Source organism: Hipposideros armiger, unplaced genomic scaffold, assembly GCF_001890085.2.
Source record: "Hipposideros armiger isolate ML-2016 unplaced genomic scaffold, ASM189008v1 scaffold_1055, whole genome shotgun sequence".
NCBI classification, from domain to species: Eukaryota; Metazoa; Chordata; class Mammalia; order Chiroptera; family Hipposideridae; genus Hipposideros; species Hipposideros armiger.
In genome coordinates, this window is record NW_017732405.1 from 287,774 (window position 1) to 300,424 (window position 12,651).

The following is a 12,651-nucleotide window of genomic DNA, read 5'->3' on the forward strand; positions in this document are numbered from 1 at the left end:
CGTCGCGCTCCACCCAGCCGCGCTCCAATCACCGCCGGCGCCTGAGGGGAGGTGGCCCGTTAGGGACTCGGGGAAAAGTATGCGGGACCTCGCGCGCCGCGCACGCAGGGGACTGGCCCGGGCGGCGCTGCGGGCCACGGCGGGCGAGAAACGTCGGGCCGTCCCCGCGCCCCGCGCCCGGCGGACCTGAGGCGGGGTCAGCGCCCCGGGTGCTGCGTGGCGCAGCGGAGGTGATGGCGCCGGCGGCTTCGAAGCTGCGAGCCGAGGTCGGGCTCGGGGCGCTGCCGCGACGGGCGCTCGCCCAGTACCTGCGCCTACTGCGGCTCTACCCGGTGCTCACCAAGGCGGCCACCAGGTCGGCGCGGAGCGGACGGGACCGGGCGGGGGGCGGCGGGCGGCCTGGCGTTCGGACAGCCGGGAGACCCACCTACACAGACGCCTCCAGCGTGGGGTTCGAGTGTGAAAGGCTCAATCCCCGTGTATAAAAACGACCTTCCAAAGATCTGAAATCAACCAGGCAGCTCAGCACATGCGGTTTTATGCATTCGGCTTTGACCAGTGATTCTTAGGCACTTAAACCGAGCACCGGGGAGCCAGACTAAAGGAAAGCACAGAATCAGAGAGGGCTTCTTGTAGACCTCAGGGCTTTCCATCCCTGTGCCCCGTAGGCATCTTTCCCTCGGTGAATGGGGCCTGGAAGGGTGGCGGGGGGAAGGCTGTCACCGGCCCAGCTTCTTAGTCCCTGAATTTGTTCTTGAGAATTAGAGGCACAAGCCTTGAGGAACAGCCCGCGAAGGCTGGGCAGAGTGGGAGGTGTTGAGGTTTGTTTGCTTTGCATTTGGGAGAAGCGGACAAAGCGCCCTCGGTCCCGCTGGTTAGCTCCGCCCTTTGATCTGGAGCACTGAACGTTTTCTGAGACCTCTCCCACTTCATTACTTTTAGTTAATTAAGTTTATGTTTGTTCCCCTTGATTAACTCAGCCTTTCCTAAAAATGCACAGCGTGCTTCCTGTGTGCTGGGCATTAGCAGTAATTCAGATAGGTGTGTAAGGTCCCAGCACTCTTAGAGCTTGTATTTTAGTGAAGAACTAGACAAAAAGCAGGTAAATAATATAACACAAAGTGATTAGAGAACTAACCTGATCTGAGGAGATGACATTTGAACAGAGGCCTGAGTGGAGGAAGGGAACAGGCTATGCAAAGAAGGGAAGCAGAAGCTCTCCATCGGAGGGTATACAGCCCGTGCAGAGGTCCTGAGGGAGGAGCAAGCAAATGATGGAGGGGTAGGAAGAAGGTCTGTGCCGCTGAAAAAGTGAACAGTGAGCAAGGGAGAGGATGAGACAGAAGTGGCCAAGGATCAGATCAAGGACACCTTCATCGCCCACACTAAGAATTTTGGATTTTTGGGCTCAGAGAGCTCAGAAGGTAGCTACACCAAGCCTGGCAGTGACTGGGCCTGTCTCCATCTTTCTACTGAAATTCGTATTGTGATAATTGCAAATTCATATGCAGCTATAAGAAATGATACAGGGAGATCCCTTGTACACTTGCCCAGTTTCTTCCATTGGTAACATTTTGTAAAAAATACAATATCACAGCCAGGACACTGGCACGGATCCAGTCCACAGAGCATATTCCGATTTCTCCCCCTTTTCTTGTACTTGTGCATGTGTGTTTAGTTCTATAGTTTTATCACATGTATAGGTTTCTGTACCCACCACCACAGTCAAAATACGGGAAAGTGTCATCATAAGGATCCCCCTTGTTGCCCTTTTGTAACCACACACCTCCATCCCACACATGGTCACCTTGAGCAAAGTTAGAGTATAACATAACCGCCAGTATATCCAGTGATAAGAGCCCACTAATTGGAGAGCTTGCTGTGCTCGTGCACATGTGCACGCATGCGTGCATGTTCTGCTGTCTCCAGCCTTTGATGCAGGGGCCTTACAGTGCAGCTGCTTTAATAAGGATCTATCTCCACTCTTCCCCAGCATGATCTCAGGACTGCCATGCTAGGTCCGTGGGGAACAGATGCCCTCTGCTGGTGGCTTCTATTCTTATTACCTCTGTGTCCACAGTGGCATTTTGTCAGCACTTGGGAACTTCCTGGCCCAGATGATTGAGAAGAAGAGGAAAAAAGGAAACGGCTCTCAAAAGCTAGATGTCAGTGGCCCTCTCAGATATGCCATTTATGGGTGAGTTCCATAAAAGGGCTTGTTTACCCAATAGCCAAGGAAGTGCAACAAAGCTAGGGTCTCAAGTTTCTGAAATAATCTAATTTGGAAAAATAATTTTTAAAAGCATTTAAGTAATCATGGAAAGAACCAGAACAGTGGGTGGATAATGTTCATTTATAGTTTTATATGGTTTTCATTTTGAATTGCATGGGTGGGAGTGGCCATCTTCATTGGGCTGAGAGAACTGGGGGCAGATAACTCATCTAAACCTAAAGTCAGACTTCAAGACTCAAAGACCCTGCAAGTGGGAATCACGCAAATATGGCCAGTTGGTTATTTTCATGGCATTAACATCCAGGAAAGGAAGACTTAGGTATCCAGTTTCTGAACTTTTTGTATTGCAAAGCACAGAGATTCAGGAGTTTCACCAATAAACCCACCAAGGTTCTCTGGCCAATAATGTTTGTGTAGCTGGACTACTGGACTATTTTGAAGTCTTTTGCAATGAGTGATTTTTCTTTTTTCAATTCCAAATTCACAAATACCATTTTTGTGTTTATAAGCATTGTTAACTTCAGTCATCACAGCTTATCTATAACGTACAGTATTTAAAGCCGCAATCTTCCCCCTCCCCCAACCCAGAGAGACTCGGAGTAGATCAGAATCACCTGGGCAGCCTTAGCCAATCAGTTTTCCCTAGGCCACTTGCCATTCTATGGCATGTTGGGGAAAGACAACTGGGAACTGCTTGTTTAAAGATTTCCAGCATCAGGAGTGGGAAGACCCCTGAGTCCCTGCCTATCTTTTTATTTAGCTGAATTTTATGGAGCTGCAGGAGGTCTGTTGTCCACTAGATGTAGAGGGACAGGCTTCAGTTCTCTCCTGAGAACCCTGTACATTCGGAGTAAATGGCTGCAATACAGACAAGCACCCAGGAGCATTTAATGGAAAGCTCTGACACCAGGGCTGCGTCCATTTGTTTAATACTGGGCACCTTCTGAGCCAGGCCCTGTTCAAGGTCTTGCGGACACAGCAGTGAACAGACACACGATCCTGTCTTGTGACGCTGACAGATGAGATCATGACATGTAGTGAGAAACACTGTGAAGAAAATGAAACAGCCTAGAACAGAGTGGCAGAGACAGCGGTGGGTGACTTAGAACAGTCAGGAGACCTCTCCAAGCCGACAGTATTAGGGAGCCAGCCATGTGAAGATGGGTGGAGGGCAGTTCAAGACAGGTACTAGTCTAGTCTGTCAGCGGCAAAACAGAATGCCCGAAGCAGATTCAAAGAAAGCATACTTTCTAGATGGACCACAGGCCCCTGTGATCAGTGCTGAGGGACTGCGGGGAGGCAGGGTTGGCACCTGGGGCTTGGGGAGCCTAGACCTGGAAGGATGGTCCAGCTCACCCCTGCGGGGCTCAGGTTCTTCTTCACAGGGCCGCTGAGTCACTACTTCTACCTCTTCCTGGAGCGCTGGGTCCCGCCCGAGGTGCCGTTGGCAGGGGTCCTGAGGCTCCTCCTGGACCGTGTCCTCTTTGCGCCTGCCTTCCTGTTGTTGTTCTTCGTCATCATGAACTTCCTGGAGGTTGGTCTCTGCCACCGCACCTAGGACAGCTCTCCACTTCACAGGATTCTTAGCCTGGCACCTGTGGGCGGGTTCAGAGGGTCTGGGAATTTTTTACGGCACTCAAAGGGGACTTGCAGGTTTTTCTTGATGAATGTGGGAACAAACCACAGTCTTATTAGCAGAGCCTGCTGGTCCCAGTAGCCCCAGTAGAAATCCCACATCAGTCACATATCCCTGACAGTTGTTTACACTCATCACTCCTTGCACCTGAATGTGTTAATAAACACCTATGCTAGCCTATCATAGAATTATTTTCTGAGAATTTTGATTGGTTCCTTTGTAGTCCTATATGTTTTATTTTGTACATTACAAAACCTGATTCTGAGAATGGAGTCCATGCATCACCAGACTGCAGAAGGGACCCGTGGCAGAGTCAGACCTCTGTGCTGTTTCAGAGGCCTGTGTGAACTCTTCCTGGACACCATAAGTGCTCTGAAGAGGCTGACGTAACATCACAGCCCACCACACACGAGGTGTTCTTCTGTGCCCACCCCTATCCCTTCCCAGTTCACTGGCACCTTCAACCCGTCACTACCTGTTTTCCATCAGTTGCTCTGTGCCCAAGATGTATCATGTTCTGCCCTGAAAGTAATTTGTTTCAACCAATCACAGCAGGTAGAAGTTTCTCACTCAGGTTTTATTTTAAAACAGACCTCGACTTTGGAGTTTCTGTTATTAAGGAGCATACCCCTTGGTGTTTAAAGTGACCCTGGGGAGAAGTAGGAAAGGTATTTAAACTTAACTGTGATTGCTAATAAGTCCCTGATAGTAAAAAATGTTTGGGAAGTTTTTAGGCAATCTGAGGTAGCCCCAAAGGGTGCCCACATTAGAAGTGAGGGTGACCGGGTGGCTTCTCTTTTTCCTTCCAAATATGAAAGGAATATATTTTCATTAAGAAACGAAAACCCTGCACGTATATGTCAAGTGCTACCAAAGTACATAAAGAACCCATCACATAAGTGGCACATGGGAGACCACACACTCAGTCACATTTTTTGGCCTTTAGACATGACATTGCAGCACTCCACCATATGCCTATCCTTTTGTGTAAGGATTCCTGTTTGGTAAGGTTCCTAGACTTGTCCAGAATGCCTGTCCTTGCTTGTCGTCCCTGCATTTATCGAGCACTTGCCTTGTCCCAAGCTCTGTTTCCAGCGCAGGTCATTTTAGGCTCGCATCTACCCACTTTGACAGCTGAGGAAGCTGAGGCCCCCAGGGGAAATCACTGGCTGATTTCCATCCCTGTGACTTGTGAGTCCTTAAGTCAGGCTAGACCCAGGCTGTGTGACTCCATTGCTCTCAGCCTTAAGGCATTTCCCCATGTGAGGTTGTTTCCCCACACTTTGACCACTGGGATGGTATTTTTCTTTTAAATAGTTTGCAATCTGATAGGTGAAAAATAATTTACATATATTTATGAAGTTGAACACCTTTTTATATGCTTATCTGTATTTCCTACAGGAACTTTGCTCTTATCTGTTAGAGTGCTTGCCTTTTTCTTACTGATTTGTATATTTGCATACATTAAGGATACCAGTCCTTTACCAAATACAATTGCAGACATTTTCCCCATTTTTAGGTGTTTGCCTTTTAACTTCATATAAAGTTAAAACATTTGTAAGGCCGGCCGAGTGGCTCAGTTGGTTAAGAGCTCGCTCAAGAGTTTGAGCTCTGAGCAACAGCAGTTTGAGTCCAGCCGGAGCTGAGCAGCTGCTGAGCTGCCAACAGGTGGCAGGATGGCTCAGCTAAAAAAAAAAAAAAAAATTTTTGTATAAAGTTAAAAATTGAAAGTTATATAAGTAGAGTTTTTTATAGTGTCATTCTGCATACAGGCTTGTGTTCAATCTGTCATTGTTTTCCTTAGTGGGCTTCCTTAAAGGAAGATATTGGAAATATTCAATATTCTTCTAATCTTATAATTTCATTTTGTACATTTTGACAAACCCAAAGATAATAGAAATATTCTCCTATACTTTCCTCTAGTATTCCTATGGTTTCATTTTTTTTATAGTGGGAGATAGACTTTTGTTTTGGTGTTTTCCACTTAAACAGCAAATTGACTCATTACCATTTATTGAACAATACCCACTATTTTTTTTTTAAGATTTTTATTGGGGAATTGGGGGATGGGAACAGTGCTGGGGAATTGGGGAAAGGGGAACAGACAAGTTGCCGTCCTTTTGTTCTTCAGTCTAGTTGTGGAGGATGTTGCTTCACTGGCCAAAGTTGGCACCATCATTGTGCTCTTCCCTGACAAGGCAGATCAGTCGCCGGCTTCTGGACGGCCCCGCTCACTGTGGCTGCCAGCTGCTCATGCTGTCTGCTGGCTACACGCGGTAGCCCATGGCAACCCACTACCACAGGGGCTGCAGCCTATGCCGTCTCCTCTGACTCACAGCAGCCCAACTCCAGGTTGAGCTGTTGTTCAGCATCTTAGCTGTGGAGGGCAGTGTCACTGGCCCTCATATGTGGGATCCCAACAACGGTCCTCTGGCGTCCCAAGCCAGTTCTTAACCATCCGCCACTCGGCCAGCCCAATACCCACTATTTTTAAACATTCACTTTTATTATATTCTCATTCCCATATGTACAAGCTATTGCTTGGACTCTGTTCTTTTGTGGGATCCTATTCCACTTTTTTTTGGCTATTGCTACGAGATTTAATTACCATATCTTATAGTATTTTTAAGTCTGCACTAAGGGAGGCATTCCCTCATTATTCTTTTTCAAGTTGGCTATTATGCATTTATCCTTCCAGATGACATTCAGAATTTCTGGGGGTCCATTTTTTAAAAAAACTCCTGACAAGTTTTGATTGGAAATGCATTAACTTTGGAGATTATTTTTGAAAGAGCTGACAGCTGAGCCATGAGTAGTTTTGATGCCCAGGGCTAGCGAACCGCGTGAATCTCTAAGTCAGGTCAGCTCTGTAAGAGGCGATGACAGTCGTGAGCAATTGTCACCCACAATGCGAGCATCGCTTACCGTTCCGATGATTTCCCAATCGGATGCCAGCTCCCTGTAGCTGCACTGCTAATTAAGCAACACGTGTGTGCTGTCTACCTACAAACGGAACCAATCTAGTTTAAGAGCCCCGCTGTGTTCGGGTTTGGGGCCCCCCAGGCCTTGGTGCCGCCATCTCGGCCAGAGGGCAGTGGAGCTCGCTCACCGCCTGCATTTCCCTCCTCTGCAGGGCAGAGACGCGGCCGCCCTCGCCGCCAGGGTGAGGAGCAGATTCTGGCCGACGCTGCAGATGAACTGGCGCGTGTGGACCCCGGTGCAGTTTATTAACGTCAACTACGTCCCTTTGCAGGTGAGCCAGAGGGCGCCATCCTCCGCCAGAGGCCATTTCCCAACAGCCCCTTTTTTGTCCCCTTGCAACAATCCGCGTTTTCTCCAGCCTCTGCGTTACCCGGACTCCTCTCAGAATCCTTAAGCTCCGGAATCGGAGGCAAAGCACCATAGAGTAGCACCCGAGCTGGGTCTACCTTAGTGCATTTGTCGGGCAAACGTTTTTAGGAAGCCCGGGTTTCCTAGGGATGAGGCGTTCCTGACGTGCGACCCCACGCGCGTACGGGTGCAGAGAGAAGCCGCGAGGGAGGCCCCACCTCGGTGACGTCATACCCGCGCCTGAGGGCCTGGCCCGGTGCTACGTGCGCGGAGAAAGCGCCCTTGGGGAGCTCCGGGTGGTTCGGTGCCCTGGGCACAAAGGGGCGGCTAATTAAGTTGTGCCCCAGTGGGGACGGGTAAGCAGTGTCCGCGGGGCCCCTGCAGGGCGGGCTGGGCACATGCCGACCGCGAGCCCTGCTGGCCCGGCGCCCGCTATGTACAGCCCAGCCCGTGTGTCCGGCTCCCAAGACCACTCCGGGGTGGCTATTTGCTAGAAGGGCTCGGCCTAGATTGATTACAGCCGTGCAGCGAGGATCTGCAAGTGGGTCCTAGGAATCCACTGCAGGCTTCCCGCCGTCCCTCCCGTGCCGTCTCAGAGCAAGCTCTCGACCACCAACATGTCGCAACGTCTAGCAAAGCCCACTAGAGACCACCTCCCTGGGTTTTTATTGCGGGGCTGCAGGCAGGAACCGAAGCGCCAGGCTTCAGGGAAGAGCAGGCGTTCAGCGTAAACCGCATCGTCTCCGCAAGCCACCTCGGCACCGGGAAGCCGGCCTAGTCAGTTGGGGAGGGTGGGAACTCTCCTGAAATCCAAGTTCTTATATGCCACCAGGCCGGTCCAAGGACGACAGCCGCAGGCCTGCTGGGTTAACCCTTTCCTCACGCCATTTAAGTAACCGTTTTAGGGACTAGGGCAGAATCCTGGGAAGAGGGAGGGAGGCGCCGGCTCTGGAAACACACACACCAGGAAGTAACAGAAAACCGGGAGAAAGCAGTGAGACCACCATGGTAGACGTAGGTCGTTAGGGTAGAATGGAAATCGATCGTTTCCATGGGCTTTAACAATGACGCATCGATGCCCGACCAATAAGCAATTTCCATGGTTCTTTGGGGGCTGAAGCCACATTGCTGTGAATCGAGTGGGTGGGGAAGTAGAAATCATGAGTCTAGAAAATTCTCTCCAGAAGTTTGCAGAGGGCCAGGGGAGGAGGCTGTGACGCTGGAAGCATCCTCCAGCTATTCGGAGATATGCAAGAGCTGCCCCTAAGCAGGGAGGGGACTAGGCTATGAGCAAGGAGCCCTGGCAACTAGGGCCCTTCCCATCACAGGTGGTGACTGTTTACTAAGGACAAAGGCAGTGGGTGGGTGGGGCCAGACTGAGGGGAGGAGGCAGGATGGGAATTTTGAGAGGAGTCAAGCAGTCAGCTTGTGGAGAGGGAGTCACTGGATAAGAGCCAGCAGAGGCTGAAGACCCTCTCCTGCATGGGCTTGGGGTTGGAGAGAAGGCTCCGGGTGGTTTTTCCAGGGAGTGCAGCTGGGGAACAGGAAGGTAAGGAAACGGGCCATGGGATGTAAGGTGTATAGAGAAGGAAAAAGACAATGGCTGAGGACATGGAAGGATCTATGGTTGGCAGAGCAGAGGCTGGAAAGTTCAATCTTTCCAAGTTGTGGGACAGAATGTTGCATGGCTGGACTTTCCATTGTAGATGGATGCAGGCAAGTGCTTAAGGGGCAGTGGTTTTAGTTAACAAAGGTTTATGTGTGCCCCACTGCTCTAGACTGGGGATACGGTGATTAATGACACAGGCCACATTGCTACTTCTATGGAGCTTACATATCAGTCGACTCGCTGACTAGAGGTGACTTCAGGTGGGGTTTATCTGTCAGGGCAACGGGACAGTGACCGGTTAGTGAAGGGCAGGTCATGGGGTGTTGAGGGGCTGGGTGAAGCCACCCACACGATGGCCAGCCCTAGGTGAGAGGCTGAGCCAGGAGCTGAGGTGCTCAGTGAAGGACAAGGGACAGTCATTGTTTTCCCTGCTGGCTTATGCACGTTGGCAGGAACGCTGTCCTCCCCATGCTGTACCAAGTAAAGGTGGAGGGTTGGCAGGAAAATGAACTATCTGAGAGGATGGCTGCCTGCCCCATGCGCGCAGGTCCTCACTTCAGCCTGTGTTCTCTTTGGCAGTTCCGGGTGCTTTTTGCCAACGTGGTGGCTCTGTTCTGGTACACCTACCTGGCCTCCCTGGGGAAATGAGGACGGCCTGGAGAATGTCACCTGGTCAGGGTGAGGAGCAGAAACAACCTGGTCAGGACTTCGTGTAAATCAAGATGCCCTGAAATGATGGATGGAGACATTGCAATCTCTTAACATCAGAATCTTATATTTTAAAAAGGCACTAGCTGACTTTACATGGTGTTACCCTAGAAACTTATAGTAATAATTTCACTTGTCATCTTGGATTGAATTAGGATCACAGCAAACAATAATGTAGCTTTTTCAGTGGTGATTTTAATTCCTCAGAGTGATTGCTGTGGCTTTGTGGGGTTTTTTTTGTTTGTTTTTTTAAAGATTTTTATTGGGGAATTGGGGGGATGGGAACAGCGCTGGGGAATTGGGGGAAGGGGAACAGACAAGTTGCTGTCCTTTTGTTCCTCAGTCCAGTTGTGGAGGACGCTGCCTCACTGGCCCAAGTTGGCACCATCACTGCGCTCTTCCCGGGCGAGGCAGATCAGTCGCCGGCTTCTGGATGGCCGCTCACTGCGGCTGCTGGCCGCTCACGCTGGCTGCTGGTGACACACAGTAGCCCATGGCAACCCACTGCCACAGGGGCTGCAGCCTACGCCGCCGCCGGCGACCCACGGCAGCCCAGCTCCAGGATGAGCTGTTGTTCAGCATCTTAGCTGTAGAGGGCAGTGTCACTGGCCCTCATATGTGGGATCCGAACCGGGGCCCTCTGGCATCCCAAGCCAGTTCTTAACCATCGCGCCACTCAGCTGGCCCTGCTGTGGCTTTGGAAGGCACGCACGGTCAAAGGGCTCCCCTCAAATCTGTTTTTTAATGAACTACTGCTTGGCTACCTGGAGCCACAGGAAAAGGGTCCTTTGGCCCAGGACTTCACCCTGATGCTCTGGGAGGCCAATAATAACTACTGATTTCTCCTTACTCTCCCATTGCTGGGTTATATTCATCCTCCCCCTGGCCTTTTCTCATTCTTAGAACATTCTGTCCTGACAGCATCCCACCCGTGTTTCATGGATACAACATCCCTTGGGATCTTAGTTATGTATTTTCTGAAATTTTCTTCTGTTCCATGTGCTGTCTCTATCTCAGCAGAGCTGTTTTTTTCTTGCTTTTTGTCCTCCCCAATCAAGATTTCCTCAAATGTCTGTGGGCCACACCTGTCAAGTGAAACTCTATGTGCTGACCAAGTGGGGACCAGGTTTTGTTGGGGGTCACCTGTCCTCAATAACTGATGCCTTTTCCCTTGGGCGGGTCAGTTTCCCCAGAGGGCAATTGTTGAATTTTGTGCCTGGGGGAAGGATGGTGCTTGTAGGGGGGCATGGTGTAAGTCTGGGGCAACACTCTTGTGACTCATTAAAGGAAAGGGGTTAGAGGTCCTGCTATTACTTTGTGACCTTCACATAATGTCACTGTTACCACTACGTCTCAGGCTTAGCTGTCTGGTGTCTCAAATCCAGTCCTTCTGGTTCAGATCCTCTGGAATGAACTTTCTCTAATTTTCTGCCATGATGGAGGTGAAGTACCCACCTGTGTGTACAGGTGATGGAGGGGATGAAGAGGACAACCTCTTACAGATTTTCAGCTGGCCCTCCTGTGTAGCCCCACCCACCGTCCTGTCCTCAGAGGTGAGGCCAATGCCTGTGACTACCCAGGCTCACTTGTCTAGTCGCACTGACTAATGAGCTTGTTTCTTGCCTTCCCTCAGTACAGGCAACTGGTGTCCTATCTTCCCAGGTCAATAAAGATCTGATTTCCAGCTTCCAAAATTTTGCCAAACAATCTCTCTGCTTTTTTTTTTTGAGGACTCAAGTATATCTTTGTGTATTTGTCTTTTCTTTTTTTCCTTTTTAATTTTTTTTACTATTGTTTTAGTAATCAGTCTTCTGGGAAACATAAATGTATGGGTCTAAGACATCATGTTTCAGCAGAAATCTGGGTATTTCTAAGGAATAGATTCATTCCCCAAAGTCCAGTGATTTTTTTAAAAATGTCAATCAGATCATGTCACTTCCCAACTTAAAAACCTGCAGAGGTGATCCAACAATCCCACTTCTGGGTATATGCCCAAAAAACTGAAAGCAGGGATTTGACAAGATATTCATACTCCCATGTTCACAGCAGCATTATTCACAGTAGCCAAGAGGTGGAAGCAACCCACGTTTCCACTGATTGATGAGTGGACAAACACAGTGTGGCCTCTCCACAGTGGAACACTGCTCAGCCTTAAAAAGGAACAAAGTCTGGCACAGGCTCCAATGGGGATGGACCTTGAAGACGTGCTCAGTGAAATAATCTGGTCTCAAAAGAAAAAATGCTGCGATTCTACTTACGTGAGCTTCCCAGAATAGTCAACCTCACAGAGACAGAAAGTAGATGGCGCCAGAGGTGCCTATGTGGCGGGGGAAATGGGGAGTTGTGTTTAATGGGGACAGTTTCAGTCTGGGAAGGTGACAAATAATTATGGAGATGGTGGTGACAGCCGCACACCGCTGAATGGGCCAAATGCCACTGAGTTGCACACTTAGAAGTGGTTATGTCATGGTCGCTCGCGGGTTGTGAAAGAATTCACCAGGCAGGTTGGAGGACAGAACCGAGGCTGGAGAGAATCTGCTGGAGGCTGCTGCCCCGAGTTTCTGTTTCCACGGGAGTTTTATCCGGGGCATTTCCCACAGCGGTTAGCTCCTTCCGGGAGTCATTTCGGCGGTTGGGGTGGAGGAGGGTGTGATGAGGCCGTTATCACCACCTTTGCAGATGCTGTGCCAACGAGCCACAGGGCTGCCCCAGGCTCGTTCCCGTTAGCCCATACCTGTCTTATCAGTGAGGACAGCTGACTTCACGTTCCGTGGATCTCACTACAGTAGAGACAAACCCACCAACAAACCCCGGGGAGGTTCCCCAGCTCCCATCTCCAAGGCCGGATTCTCCCGCCTCCCCCCGGCCCCTCCGCGGGGCTCCCTGTGGGATCGGCCGAGGCCGCCCGCCGCACGGCGGGGCTCAGGTGGCCCCGTCCCGCCCCTCAGGGCGCCTCCCCGGGGGCGCCGCCGCGAGAGCACCGCTGCTCGCAGGCAGGAGTTACCTGCACGCCAGCCCTTCCGCAGGAAGTCGAGGGAGGGGCCTCGGAGCCGCCCCTCTCCCCGCGGCTTCGCCTTCCACCCGCACTGCCCGTGCGCCTCGGGAGGTGGGACTTCCGCCCGAGACGCCCGCCGG

General features: G+C 50.7%; 1 protein-coding gene and 1 long non-coding RNA gene across 2 annotated transcripts; one reads left to right on the forward strand and one right to left on the reverse strand.

Moving 5' to 3' along the window:
- Positions 1 to 87: 87 nt before the first annotated feature.
- PXMP2 (peroxisomal membrane protein 2) lies at positions 88 to 9,715 on the forward strand. Its single transcript, XM_019631953.1, has 5 exons — positions 88 to 355; positions 2,081 to 2,197; positions 3,605 to 3,767; positions 7,003 to 7,122; positions 9,388 to 9,715. The coding sequence occupies exons 1-5, from the start codon at positions 234 to 236 to the stop codon at positions 9,454 to 9,456; spliced, it is 591 nt and encodes a 196-aa protein (XP_019487498.1). The 5' UTR covers positions 88 to 233; the 3' UTR covers positions 9,457 to 9,715.
- Positions 9,716 to 10,355: 640 nt separating this feature from the next.
- Positions 10,356 to 12,649, reverse strand: LOC109376159 (uncharacterized). The gene is made up of 2 exons (XR_002122705.1): positions 12,521 to 12,649; positions 10,356 to 12,296 (listed from the first exon to the last, which is right to left on the reverse strand). It is a non-coding gene; the product is annotated as an uncharacterized LOC109376159 (long non-coding RNA).
- Between the last annotated feature and the right edge of the window lie 2 nt (positions 12,650 to 12,651).